At 45.7% G+C, this 15,367-nt stretch overlaps 1 protein-coding gene across 1 annotated transcript in view; it reads right to left on the reverse strand.

Annotated features, from left to right (window-relative positions):
- The window catches only part of gli2a (GLI family zinc finger 2a), a 104,314-nt gene that overhangs the window by 23,822 nt on the left and 65,125 nt on the right, over positions 1-15,367 (reverse strand). Inside the window, exons 4-5 of the mRNA XM_041844724.2 lie at positions 12,046-12,251; positions 7,136-7,315 (exon numbers count right to left, since the gene is read on the reverse strand). Of these exons, the coding sequence (XP_041700658.1) occupies positions 7,136-7,315; positions 12,046-12,251 (386 nt within the window). The remainder of the gene's footprint in view (positions 1-7,135; positions 7,316-12,045; positions 12,252-15,367) is intronic.

Below are 15,367 nucleotides of genomic sequence, written 5' to 3' on the forward strand. Positions count from 1 at the left end.
TGGCAGCAGGGAGTGAGAAACCACATGTGTGAGGAGGTGGCGTGGCGCTGGCCGAGGGATATGTCCTGTTCTCTAGGTCTAGGACTGTCTCTGTGGGAGCAGAGTAGAGCACAGGGAGGGTTGGCTATAATTGGGGGATCTGGACTGATATATAGGCTCATAATTACAGGCACTTGTGTGCACATTAACAAAAAAAACTAAAAGGGGGCTGAGTGATTATTTTAAGCATCTCCGTTGCTGTTTTGATGGAAATGGCTTTGTGGAAAATCTGAATACTGTAATTGAAGGGTAGTAATCCTTAATCCTTTACCCCCCCGTCCCTCCCAGTACAGCCCCCAAACTAAAGCCCCCCGAATGAGAGTTGGCACAGGTTCCACACACAGCACACAAAGGTAGTCTCCCTTTGTTCAGTGCAACAGGCTTTAGAGGCCTGTAGTTAGTAGTTAGCCTGAGAGAATGATATTACAATGGGATGTAGGGTCTCTTTATCTGGGCTCTGTTTTCCCATCAGGAGAGCCAGTGGAGCCCTGTGGAGGGCCTGGCTTTGTTGGATGATTTAGTAAGGAGTGTTGATTCACTACCTCCGCTTCTCTCTCTCTCTCTCTCTCTCTCTCTCTCTCTCTCTCTCTCTCTCTCTCTCTCTTTCTTTTAATTTTTCTTTCTTAGGGTCGCTGTACAGTGGATCCACTACCTCCACTACTCTATCTCTCTCTCTTTCAGATGACCCCAGACTGAGGTAAAGTAGGCTGGGTCATGCGTTGGTCCTCCGAGGCGATGGAGAGAGGCCCAGCGCGAGGCCCATTCTCCCTCCTAAACTACACCACAGCCTGGGTACCAGCCAGCCAAGAGCCCCAGCCCAGCCCAGCCACCCCCGATCCCCTCTGCTCTCCTCCGAGTGGTGAGGAATGTTTATTTTTCCTGGTAAATCTCGCTAATACCATCACTGCACATTTTATTAGAGGGAGCTCACTGCGATGATTCCCCTATGAGCCCCCAGTGTCCTGCTAAATCCAGCTGTGTGTTTGTGTGTGTGCGCACACACACTACTGCCAGGTGCTCATGTGTGCTCATACAGTAAGTGTTTGTGTATGTAGTCAGAGGGACTGGACAAGACCCTCCTCCTTCTCTGTCCTCCCTCCCTCCCTCCTCCTCCCCAAACACTAAGATCTCTTTTTCCTCTGACTGCATGGCAGACGTTTACTTTGGCAGCAGCTATTGTCATGGGACCTTTGAGTTTATTTTCCCGGCAGCAGGGTCCTATGCTGTTAGTTCTCTACGAGCCTCCCCCCTTGTTCAGCCTTGTTTGACGCGTTCCTCAGTGAGCTTACTATTAAGACATAATGAACTGTAATCTGTAGGATTTACAGTATTTAAGTTTACACTGAAAGGGGTGCAAATGCTGATCCAGCTAGAGCAGGGGTGGCCAATAAATTTGTCTCGAGGGCAACATCGGAATGAAAAAATTGAGCAGAGGGCTGAACAGATCTTTTCCGGATCGATGGATCTATCTATCTATCTATCTATCTATCTATCTATCTATCTATCTATCTATCTATCTATCTATCTATCTATCTATCTATCTATCTATCTATCTATCTATCTATCTATCTATCTATCTATCTATCTATCTATCTATCTATCTATCTATCTATCTATCTATCTATCTATCTATCTATCTATCTACAGTGGGGGAAAAAAGTATTTAGTCAGCCACCAATTGTGCAAGTTCTCCCACTTAAAAAGATGAGAGAGGCCTGTAATTTTCATCATAGGTACACGTCAACTATGACAGACAAAATGAGGAAAAAAAATCCAGAAAATCACATTGTAGGATTTTTTATGAATTTATTTGCAAATTATGGTGTAAAATAAGTATTTAGTCAATAGCAAAAGTTTCTCAATACATTGTTATATACCCTTTGTTGGCAATGACACAGGTCAAACGTTTTCTGTAAGTCTTCACAAGGTTTTCACACACTGTTGCTGGTATTTTGCCCATTCCTCCATACAGATCTCCTCTAGAGCAGTGATGTTTTGGGGCTGTCGCTGGGCAACACAGACTTTCAACTCCCTCCAAAGATTTTCTATGGGGTTGAGATCTGGAGACTGGCTAGGCCACTCCAGGACCTTGAAATGCTTCTTACGAAGCCATTCCTTCGTTGCCCGGGCGGTGTGTTTGGGATCATTGTCATGCTGAAAGACCCAGCCACATTTCATCTTCAATGCCCTTGCTGATGGAAGGAGGTTTTCACTCAAAATCTCACGATACATGGCCCCATTCATTCTTTCCTTTACACAGATCAGTTGTCCTGGTCCCTTTGCAGAAAAACAGCCCCAAAGCATGATGTTTCCACCCCCATGCTTCACAGTAGGTATGGTGTTCTTTGGATGCAACTCAGCATTCTTTGTCCTCCAAACACGACGAGTTGAGTTTTTACCAAAAAGTTCTATTTTGGTTTCATCTGACCATATGACATTCTCCCAATCCTCTTCTGGATCATCCAAATGCACTCTAGCAAACTTCAGACGGGCCTGGACATGTACTGGCTTAAGCAGGGGGACACGTCTGGCACTGCAGGATTTGAGTCCCTGGCGGCGTAGTGTGTTACTGATGGTAGGCTTTGTTACTTTGGTCCCAGCTCTCTGCAGGTCATTCACTAGGTCCCCCCGTGTGGTTCTGGGATTTTTGCTCACCGTTCTTGTGATCATTTTGACCCCACGGGGTGAGATCTTGCGTGGAGCCCCAGATCGAGGGAGATTATCAGTGGTCTTGTATGTCTTCCATTTCCTAATAATTGCTCCCACAGTTGATTTCTTCAAACCAAGCTGCTTACCTATTGCAGATTCAGTCTTCCCAGCCTGGTGCAGGTCTACAATTTTGTTTCTGGTGTCCTTTGACAGCTCTTTGGTCTTGGCCATAGTGGAGTTTGGAGTGTGACTGTTTGAGGTTGTGGACAGGTGTCTTTTATACTGATAACAAGTTCAAACAGGTGCCATTAATACAGGTAACGAGTGGAGGACAGAGGAGCCTCTTAAAGAAGAAGTTACAGGTCTGTGAGAGCCAGAAATCTTGCTTGTTTGTAGGTGACCAAATACTTATTTTCCACCATAATTTGCAAATAAATTCATAAAAAATAATACAATGTGATTTTCTGGAGAAAGAAAATCTCAATTTGTCTGTCATAGTTGACGTGTACCTATGATGAAAATTACAGGCCTCTCTCATCTTTTTAAGTGGGAGAACTTGCACAATTGGTGGCTGACTAAATACTTTTTTCCCCCACTGTATGTATGTATGTATGTATGTATGTATGTATGTATGTATGTATGTATGTATGTATGTATGTATGTATGTATGTATGTATGTATCTATCTATCTATCTATCTATCTATCTATCTATCTATCTATCTATCTATCTATCTATCTATCTATCTATCTATCTATCTATCTATCTATCTATCTATCTATCTATCTATCTATCTATCTATCTATCTATCTATCTATCTATCTATCTATCTATCTATCTATCTATCTATCTATCTATCTATCTATCTATCTGAGATCACTGGGTGAGACCACTCATAACATCACACGCCACACACAATAGATTTACAAAGGGCTTTAGGGAATGAGGCCCAACTGGCCTCTGCCTGGTCTGGTGGAAACGTTTGTGTCTGCTATTGGTCTATGTTGTTTTAGTGGAGACTGTTTTTTCAGCATGCGTGTCGGCCTGCCGGCCGGCCGGCCCATCACATGCAGCCGGTGATGAACGCGTCAGAGCACGCCATTGGCACGGAGGCACACTTGGCATTTCGGCACAGCCCACGCTAACCAACAGACTGACGGACAGCAGGAGGATCTGTCAGTGTTTGTTTTGTAGGCCTGTCGGAGCAGACTGCATGTAGCCTATATGGCACCCATGCCTCAATCAGTCACACAGTGGGCGGAGGAGAGGAGCAGAGAGCTACTGGGGTGCGTGCCAAATGGCACTCTATTCCCTATACTGTATAGTGCACTAATTTTGACCAGGGCCCATAATGTGTTCTTAGAGAAAGCATTACTACTTAGCTACCTACTCCCCTTCACTCTCTGCAGAGCATAAGGCCTCAACAAAGGGATCCAAAACTGAGAATGGGTATGCATACAGTCAGATTACTGATCAGATTATTGACTGTTCTCATTAATTGTATTACGGTATACAATTGTCAACGTACAGTATACAGTACCACGCATGGGCACAGGGATGCATGGTCTGTCCTAAGCAGCTATCTCTGGTAAACTGGACAGCATTAGGGTGATATGTTTAGTGTAATTTAGCCATGTTCTTGAGAAAAGACCAAGGTTAACATGTCTGGGTTATAGCTCTGCTTAATGGCAAATGTTAAAATGTACAGTAAATCCATACATTTAGCCCCATGGAACTACGAGAACACCTGACTGTCTTAAAACGTTACTGTACGCCCGGCACTAGGGCTAGTATGCAGAATTTTCCATGAACACATTTCTCCCTTTTAATAACGATCACAATTTTTTAAGCCCACTCTCTCATGTCTGCAGTACTAATAGGAATCATTGGGAAGGGAAAAGAACCAGCCATACTATAACTTTGGGTTCACTGAGGACTCAGCTCTTGTGGTAGGTCCAGTGAATTTATTAGAGCATAAATTGATTTTTAAATATGCATATTAATTTATTTTATTTTATCAGCGCTAGGCTTCCAAAACAAACATAGCGGTCTCGATGCATATGTATCGCCCTCTCTGCCGTTAAATGAGGCTCTTTATTCAGCCAGGACGTATGCTGAGACGTCAATACAGAGCCTGTGTGTGTCTGTGGAGCTGCTAGTCTCGCTAAACCACACTAACGGAGAGCTTCAAGCCAGAGAGTGCCCAGGACACTGACCACATCAAAGTCAGCCAGGTTTGAGAAGGAGAGAACACCAAATAAACCTGCCAGGGGGAGGTGAGGAGGCGAGGGGGGGCGGGGGAGGTGAGGAGGAGGAGAAGGCCCAGTCCTGTGCTGTGTGAGTCGGTGTCTGTGGGTGTTTGAGCAAACAGCCTCCCCAAACAACTGTGGGAAGCCAGCAGCAGTGGCGGTCACGCCGGGAGAGAGGAGTGGGGAGATGGATGGAGGAATGGAGGGACGGAGTAGTGAAGGAGGAAGGCAACAACCTCTATGCCCAAATCTGCATGCCCTCCCCCTCTTCATGTTTGATTTAGTGATTGAGGGGTAATTTAAACGGTTCATTTCAAGGTGGATCCTGCGCTGGCAGGGATCATGGCGGTAGCATTTTCCTAGCATGCACATGAGGATTGGTACGTTAGCGTCACGCAGGGTGGATGGAGAGCGTGACAGGAGGTGCAAACACCGTTAGATGGTAGATGGCTCGCTCTCGCTCGTTTCCCTTGGGTGGTTTGAGACAGGATAAAAGTGACATGGATACCAAACCGGGAGCCTGTGCCAGGCAGGCAGCGAATGTATGTGTTTGATTATCGAAAGGCATCGAAATGCTTACTTTCATGGACAGTTTAGTTTAGTTTACCACTCTGTAGCACTGTATTGCTCATTCATACAGCCAACTGGAAGGTTATATTAGGCCTTACTTACTTATCACTCTGGGACTGGCAGCAAGGCTTTGGTGCCTAACCATATGTCTGACCTCTCCTATGAAAACAGGGTTGTTCACCACTTATCTTCTGTCACACTGTCACTAAATCTCCCCTGCCTGCCTGCCACTATCCCTGCCGTTAGATTGCAAGAGCAGAGCAGGGACCACAGATTTACAGTATACCTGCCATAACACTGACTGAGAAATAGAGAAGAGACAGATATAGAAGCCCTGGCATCTGCTGCTGCCTGCAATATAGTACATCCACTGCCAACTCTCTCTCTCTCTCTCTCTCTCTCTCTCTCTCTCTCTCTCTCTCTCTCTCTCTCTCTCTCTCTCTCTCTCTCTCTCTCTCTCTCTCTCTCTCTCTCTCTCTCTCTCTCTCTCTCTCTCTCTCTCTCTCTCTCTCTCTCTCTCTCTCTCGTTGCCCTTTTAAGGTTACCACTGTGGATTTGTAGGATGTTACTCATAACAGTGTAACACACCTGAAACACTATGTGACTAACTGTGTAAATGAGAGGCCTGTGTTGGGAGAACAGTGGTGGGCCTTTCTGTGTTTATATACACCCCCTGCTACGACTCAGGGTTTTTATAAGTCCAGGAAAGCTCCTCTTGCTTTGATGTGGAGAAGTCTATGAAAAGCACTTAGTATTTAGTAGTGTGGCATATGGATACTTCATAATTTACACAGAGTATACAAAACATTAAGAACACCTGCTTTTTCCATGACATAGACTGACCAGGTGAATCCAGGTGAAAGCTATGATCCCTTATTGATATCACCTGTTAAATCCACTTCAATCAGTGTAGATGAAGGGGAGAAGATAGGTTTGAGAAGGATTTTAAGCCTTGAGACAATTGAGACATGGCTTGTGTATGTGTGCAATTCAGATTTAAGTGTCTTTGAACGGGGTATGGTAGTAGGTGCCAGGCACACCAGTTTGTGTCAAGAACTGCAATGCTGCTGGGTTTTTCATGCTTAACAGTTTCCCGTGTGTATCAAGAATGGTCCACCACCCAAAGAATATCCAGCCAACTTGACACAACTGTGGAAAGCATTGGAGTCAACATGGGCCAGCATCCCTGTGGAACGCTTTCAACACCTTGTAGAGTCCATGCCCTGAAAAATGTAGGCTGTTCTGAGGGCAAAGGGGGGGTACAACTCAATATTAGGAAGTTGTTCCTAATGTTTGGTACACTCAGTGTATGATACAGCTAGCAGTGAGGTGGGAGAGTCACTGTGACCTTGGCTGCATCTGGTCAAAAGTAGTGCAGGGGTAGGAAACCCTGGTCCTGTAGGGCCACAGGCACTTCATGTTTTGCTTTAGACCATGTGATGAATTTAGCCAATTAAGGTCAGTGAGGTGATTGGTAGAATCAGGTGTGGTGTCTGGTTGGGAAAGGATCCTGCAGTGCAGTGGCTGTTGCACTCCAGGACCAGAGATGCCAACCCCTGATCTAGGGAATCGGGTGTCATTTGGGGTACACCCCAGGAAGGTGCGTTGCAGGATTTCAGGGTCACTCACCGTCCACAGGGCTGATGTAGTCGGGCAGGTGTGCTGCTGCGGTCGCCCCGGTCTGCATGATGAGGTCTCCGTAAGTGCTCCTGCCACTAGCCATGAGGTGGTAGTACTCTGTAGGGTTGGCACCTGGAGGGGGAGGGGGCAGGCTGAACAGACCATGCTCCTTCAGGTGCTCATGGGTCACTGTAGGACAGAGATGGAGAGAGGGGTGAGATGAGAGACACAGGTCAACTAATGAACAACTGACGGGGACAGGGAAGACTGACACAGGAACAGACAGAATGAGAGGACGCAGAGACAAAGAGACAGACACTGACAGAGACAAAAAGAGTGAGTAGATGAAGTGACAGATGGAGAGACAGAGAGGAACAGACAGGGTGCATTGCTTCACAGGTTTGAAGATATATGGTACAGAAGATGCCTGGAGGGCAAAAGGCTTTTGATTAAAGATAGGGGAAGTATTTGAGGTTTGCTGCAGTGTCAATGACCCAGGGGAGTAAACGAAGAAGAGAAAGAAGGTAAGAAGAAGAGAAATAAGGAGGGAATAGAACATTCCTGCTCTTCTCCTGTCTCGCACATAAATTCATTGAGACAGATTACCGCACGCACTCACACACACACACACACACACACACACACACACACACACACACACACACACACACACACACACACACACACACACACACACTCACTCACTCACTCTCACACACACACACACACAGCCATAAAATGGCATCCATAGTGGTAGAGAAGGGAAACCCTTGAGCACAACGGAAATATTGATGTAAAACATGTTAACACCTGCACCCAGTAAACCCACATTTAAAAGTGTCACAAGCTATAAGAGTGAGATATAGATTTGTTTTCTTTCCTTTTGCAGCGAGCCACTGTGGCCTATAGCCATAACTGTGGCCTCCTCCCCGTTTCCTGCTCTCCGTTTGCCCCTGCGGATATATCAGGGGCTAACGTCTCTACTGTTAGAGAAAGGAGGAGCGGAAGAAAGGAGGGATGGAAGGATGGATGGAGGTTTGAGCTCCCTTAAAGGGCCTAATGCAGGGGTGTCAAACTCATTTTGCCCCGGGGGCCGCATTCGGTCTTCAAAGAGGTCCGGATGGCTGCACTGAAAATGTGTTATATTTCCTCGCCGTAAAAATGTAAAAAAAATGGTCCTCTATCCATAGTTCTGATGCTCTCTGACTGTCTAGCTTTCATTTAGGTGATTATTAGTGAGATGGACACAGTCAAGAAACTATATGAATGTAGGTCCATTATCATTTCTACACAGTTTCGATTTGGTTTTAGTAATTTTAAAGTATATGTTTTTACTCCAACCACCCCACGGCCGTATGTTTGACACACCTGGTCTAATGTCACTACTGTTATTTAGATAAACTGAGGGGAAGGAGGGGTGGAGGTTTGAGCCCCTTTCCTCTGCAGTGCCTAAACCACGGGCCACACCAAAACGCTCCTATCAAGACTAATTAGGGCTGGCTGTGGTAAAAGAGAACAGGCGTGTGTTTGTGCTGGCCAGGAGGCCCACAGAGAAGCTTTAGTTTCTCCTCGCCTGCCGAATCACATAACCACTTCCAGTAGCTGCTTTGTGTGGACTGGACAGACAGACTGAGGATGTTGGAGGGTAGTGGACTGGACAGACAGACTGAGGATGGTGGAGGGTAGTGGACTGGACAGACAGACTGAGGATGTTGGAGGGTAGTGGACTGGACAGACAGACTGAGGATGGTGGAGGGTAGTGGACTGGACAGACAGACTGAGGATGGTGGAGCGTAGTGGACTGGACAGACAGACTGAGGATGGTGGAGCGTAGTGGACTGGACAGACAGACTGAGGATGGTGGAGGATATTGGACTGGACAGACAGACTGAGGATGGTGGAGCGTAGTGGACTGGACAGACAGACTGAGGATGGTGGAGCGTATTGGACTGGACAGACAGACTGAGGATGGTGGAGGGTAGTGGACTGGACAGACAGACTGAGGATGGTGGAGGGTAGTGGACTGGACAGACAGACTGAGGATGGTGGAGGGTAGTGGACTGGACAGACAGACTGAGGATGGTGGAGGGTAGTGGACTGGACAGACAGACTGAGGATGGTGGAGGGTAGTGGACTGGACAGACAGACTGAGGATGGTGGAGGGTAGTGGACTGGACAGACAGACTGAGGATGGTGGAGGGTAGTGGACTGGACAGACAGACTGAGGATGGTGGAGGGTAGTGGACTGGACAGACAGACTGAGGATGGTGGAGGGTAGTGGACTGGACAGACAGACTGAGGATGGTGGAGGGTAGTGGACTGGACAGACAGACTGAGGATGGTGGAGGGTAGTGGACTGGACAGACACAAGGACAGGAGCATGGTGGTGAAGGGTAGAGGATAAAACCAGTAGTCGTCCCGGTGAAACCAGCTCATCGGCCAGAGAATTCAACAGACAGAAGGCAGAATGAGGAGGCTCTCTCTCCTTTACATGGTTTGGGGTGACCCTACACTGCTGTAACAGACATATAGTAGACATTGACAATACTGGCTATAAAGGGTGTGGATGTTTCCTATCCTTGGAAGATCTGTCAGTTTCCTGATGTAACCAAGTTGATATGCTGATAAAATGGACTGATTCTATAGCTCCACAACAACATAGGAAAAAGAAGAATCTCCGGGACAATTAACAGTAGTGTCCAGGCATTAGGTTACTAAAACTACACTCAAACAAGATGTCTACAACTACTTTACAGGTATTCTATCTCTAGGATTATCTACAGTATTCTCTGATAGGCTCCCCGGTTACACAACTTTATTTATGTTCATTCAAGCTTAATGACCTCCATTTTCTGACATACTTCTTTGCCACTGCTGCCACTTTATCAGTGACAGAATCTCTTCCGCATTGCTTCTTCTAAAAGCCACAGAGCCATTAAAGTCGACAGGGGAGTACACTCAGTGATTTATTTGTGGGCCTCTAAGACAGCTCTATCTCTCAGCCTTTGTAGCCTCTCAGGCAGCTCTCTCTACTCTCTTCAACCTGTTGTTGTAACAGGGTCGTGAGGACAGGCCTGTCATCATATGAGCTCCATACAGGGGAGGGAAATGTGCTTTGTTAGTCTTTGCTAATTTCCATAGTTTCCGATACCCAAACATTTGTTCACAAACGTATACACACATTCTAGCACGTGCATGTGTACACATACACTATTTCTTTCTCTCTCTCGCTCTCTCTTTCACACTCACGCAAGCACGCACACATTCATGCACACACATGCATGCAAACACACACACAGTATACACTTAATTGATAATGCCAGAGAAGCCGGTGTTTGGAGGATAAATTGGCACGCACGGGTGCCAATATATCCTCCAAACACTGGCTTCTCGGGCATTATCACTTTTATACAACGGGTTACCAACATCTAATGATTTACATTTTTTCATTAAAAACGTTTAAAAAATGTATTCATACTATTTCATCCTTCCACAAGATATAGTCCCGACACAAATCTAGGGTTGCTACCCAAGCCGGCTAGTCGTTCGTTCTATCGGTTTGGTTGCCAGAGACGCGACCCAGTCGTTAAGTCTTTTTGTTTTGTATCTATGGACGCGACCCAGTTGTTCGTTCTAAATGTTCTATTGCCATACTGGCTGGCAACGTTCTTATCCCTTGCTTGCTAGCTAGTCAACTACGGCTAATTTACAGTCATGTCAAACAGTGCAGCCAGAATAACAACAAAGTACCTGCGTTTGCATTTGTTTAAGCTGTTTTCTAGTGATATTTCTTTGGATACATCCATAACAATGAGCTAATGATGCACTATTTCACCTGGCATAGAAAATGTGCTCTCTCGTCAGGACACTGTTGTCAGCGGAGCTAGCCAACAACACAGCTAACACAATCACTTCAAACTGAAGCTGGAAAGATTGCAAACTAGCAAAATTTTGTTTAGTTTGACCTGTTTTTAAATTGAAATGTCTTTGTATATATACATAAACTTTATGCTGATTCATGATTTCGACTGGCTGAGAAAAGCTGCCTGCCTGTCTGTCTCGTCCTGACTCCCAACACATTCATTACTACGGGACAGCTGGAGATCGAATTTCAATACTGAAACAATGTTGCAAATATCAAAGAGACAGACAGCAAGATGTATACAAATCTCCGCTATTGAAAACCAATTGCTAGTCTAAAAGGAAATGGGAGATAATGTCTAGATGCTTTTTACAGGGGAGATCAAGTTTATAAATTGACTGGCTGGGCTGATGAAACAGTGGATTGCGCAGTCAGATGGAACATAGTAAATAGGCATTTCAACGTCATAGCTTTAGCCGGTGGTAATTTGTGGAATAGACACCGGTTGGAATGCGGTTTTAACCAATCAGCGAACCAGGATTAGACCCACCCGTTTTATAAACCATACACATCCCATTACATGAGAGGATGAAAGGAGAACGTTTTAATATAGCAGAGTGTATTAGGTGTTGGACTAATTTTCACAGTATGGTGGGTAATCTGGTGTGTAAACAACATAACAACATATACCCAGGTGTGTTCTGGGAGATGTTGTGTTCCAGACATTCTCTCTCTGTGTTTATAGCGAGAACTATCCATTAAGTGTTATTTCCCTTAAACACAGCCTGATCCTCTCATCTCACCTCCTTAATGCTGAACCAAATATGTCTGTAAATCTATCACTACACACCCTTACATAATGACTTCCGAACTATATCTGTCTTATTCTTAGCATTTGTATACATATCACGTATAATCTGACCGATATGGGCTGTGCTTTGACGTAGAAAATACTATGCACTTTTAAAAATGTGTTCTTTCTTTTAATGCTCTGTTACAGTAAGCTCCCTTATAACTGCCTGGAGTTTGTATGTGTGTCTGTGCATTTGTGTCTCACCTTCTGCAGGGCTGAGTCCGCGGGCAGCAGAGATCATGGAGAGGGTGGGGCTGCTGTGCATGGAGCGGAGGTAGTGCTCCATGTGGGGGTTGACGTAGGGGTGAGGGGGGCTGAAGGGGGAATCCCCCGTCCCTGCTGTGTGGGGAGACAGACGGATCAGAGAGATGCCGTCTGAGATGACCGGGCTGCCTGCTAGGCCATGAGGTCTGGAGAGAGAGAAAATTAGTTAATACCAGAACTAGAGTGAAAGAGACAACCATGCACAAGCACATTGCTGTTTAAAGTGAATACCTTGAAAGAGTTGTGCAAAACAGTGTTTTATAAAACAGGATTTTTGTGAATGTTAGTGGTTTTCATGTACTGTATGTCTGCCATTCAGGTATGTCCCTGAAAACATGTAAATCTCAATCCAGATCCACTACTATTGTTCTTGTTCCCCCATTCCTGATGTGTCATAGTGATCCCCTCTTGTACCGCTCCTCAGACTTAGGCCTGAAGCAGGGAACAAGTTGAGACTGAGGTTCTCAGACTACACTCCTATGACAAAGCCTACTGTTTGGGTGTCTGTTTGGGTGGGCACAGCCAAGGTGTCTCTCATATTACTACTTAGCCCTGTTACGAGTCAGCACATCCATCCGGATGTAACTGTAAAAAACAGAGGCGTCTCGTCAGCCACCTTCAAGCTACCAGATTAATAGAACAAGATACTGTAACTGAAGTTGAGTCATTGATAATATAGCCCACAGGTCACAGTCAGTGGGATATAAATGTGTCATCTGTTGGCAGGTAACTAGCAGGTCTGCTTGTAGAAACACAGCCAGGAGGCTGCTGTAACTCTTGATAGCTGATAGCTACCCCCTGAAGCCAGAACAGAACACTGAATAAAGTACCGGCTGTCTGCTGGCCGCTGGCACAGTTCTTTGAACTGTTTTGGGCAAAGCTAGTTATTTGAAGGGGCATGCTACTCCTTGTGTTAATATGGTTGTTGGGTCTAATTGAAACCTCTGTGTGTGGTGGGCCAGGCCGTATAGCACCTGGAAACAAGTGAAGAGGAGAAGATGTCAGGTTTTGAACAAAGCAGGCCAGTACCACGTCCTCACCTCTCCACTCTCTGTTTGTCTGCTGCTATAGAGGCCTACAGGCTTCTCCTATACTACAGGCTGCTTCTCCTAACCAAGGAGTAGATGTGTCAGGAGATGTTTTTAAACAAAGCAGGCCAGTACCACGTCCTCACATTTCATTAGTCTCCAAATTACCACTGTAATGAGTCACAGTATGCTGTCCATCGGGGGAGGGGGGAGGAGAGGGTTGATGAGGTGGGGCGGGAAATGGGGGTGGATAGGGGAGAGTGAGGGAGAGTGGGACGGTGAGGTGGGGGGGAGTGGGGACGGTGGGGTTGGGGGCTCATAGTACCAGACTTGAGTCTGCTCAACTGATGAGTTGCAGGGTGGGCAGGCAACACACAAAAACAACTCAAATGCTCTTGCTTTGAAGAAAAAAGTATTTGAAGCAGAAATAAGCTAGTATACACAAATATGTTTTAACATCCATTAGTTATAATGATAAGAATTCATAATAGATACTACTTGGAGCCTAGACTTACAACACAGTTCCATATCTCAAGTATAGTAAATGCTGATATGTGCCAGGAGTACATGAGGTAAAGAAAATAGTTGAAATACTGATATGGCTTCTTCCCGTAAAATCTGTGGATTTGGGTAAACTGATCTCTCACTGAAATCCACAGGGACAAGAGGCTGGCAGAGGCTGGTTGTGGGTCTGAAAGGTGGGTCTGAAATGTTAGCATTCTTGGCAAGGCCTGGGTTCACCTCAGTCTCTCATTTATACCCCTCTCTGTATGGGAGCCAACCTGCACCCAACCCAACCCAACCCAACCCAGGCCTTGCTGCTCCCTCCGTTTCCAGTAAACGCCTACAGACAACCAGCCTTGTCTGAAGGCCAACTTTCTGCCGTCAATCCCTCCAATGGATGGCCCATAAAGAGGTCTCTGTTCTGTTCTGGGGGAGCTGAGAAGAAACAGACGCTCCATACACAAAGCCCAAGCTGATTCCCTCCCCTTGGAGCTTCCACATGGCGCGGGTCTAGAGGCCTGCGCAAGTTCCACAGATTAGTGTTCAGCTTCGCTGACGCTACGGGTTTCGTAAAACTGGCACCAGAGTGCTCTTATCTGTCTGAGTAATTTACTATGGACCGTGCTGGTTGGTCACCGTCCTTCATGTTTAGCCACAGTGTTCCCGGTTACCGCTGTGCTGTGGGGGAGCGTCATTTGGTGGCAGCGGTGGGATCTGTGGTGTGACGACCCCAAAGAGCCTTTAGAACCGGCTGAGGCTGCGGTCCCAAATGGCACCCTATTCCTTATATAGTGCACTACTTTTGACCAGAGCCCTATGGACCCTGGTCAAAAGAAGTGCACTAAATAGGGAATAGGGTACAATTTGGGACGTCAGCTGACTCGCCTGTGGTCCCGACCTCAGCCACAGAGGATCAACACAGAGTACACAAGTGAACATTTTCAAATGTGCCATTTCTTAATCAACATTTAAAGCCAGATAAGAGGCCAATGTTGTGTTTATATATACAGTGGTATTGGACTCCTTTCAAGTATTTGGAATATAAGTCGGTAAACTTAATTGAAACTGTGAAATTGAAATTGGCTAGTTTGTGGAGGCTGTGAATGCTCTCCCTTATGGCAGCCCCCTCCTAGATTGAAGCTTGAAGTGCAAAAATTATTAACAACAACTAACCTGACTGGTGCAAAATGAATTGGTCGTGTCCTACCTCCCAGACTTAAATGATTTAATTGATCAGAGTTCAAATGGAGAAATGACATACAATTGACACATACACCTTTCTTAAAGCCCTTGAATTCCTTTGTTTCAATTGTGAAGCATTTCTGAATGTATTTTTTTTCCGATGGGGTTCTTTGAGCTTCAAAATACCCCAGTAACACATCGCAGTTTTCACACATAATCATCATCAAAACCTTATTTGTCTGTCACGGTATGACACAGAACATGTTAACAAATACCATTAATCACACAAACTACCATGTGCATGTTTGAGTCTGTGATAATGAGGTGGAAGGTACTACACCTTGGCCTGTCAGGAGACAACAGACAGGAGACCTCTCTGACAGCTACTATTATTCAAGTCTTGTCAAACCGCCCTCTTTCTGACAAGATGTTACTTGAACTGTTTCTCCACAGACAGTCTTAGTCACAGACGGAGTATGTAGTGCAACAACCCTGAAAAAACGAGCCTGGGAGAGCAGTCTCTACATCAGAACCTGTCATTTAAAGAG

The sequence above is a fragment of the Coregonus clupeaformis genome, chromosome 23 (assembly GCF_020615455.1).
Source record: "Coregonus clupeaformis isolate EN_2021a chromosome 23, ASM2061545v1, whole genome shotgun sequence".
NCBI classification, from domain to species: domain Eukaryota; kingdom Metazoa; phylum Chordata; class Actinopteri; order Salmoniformes; family Salmonidae; genus Coregonus; species Coregonus clupeaformis.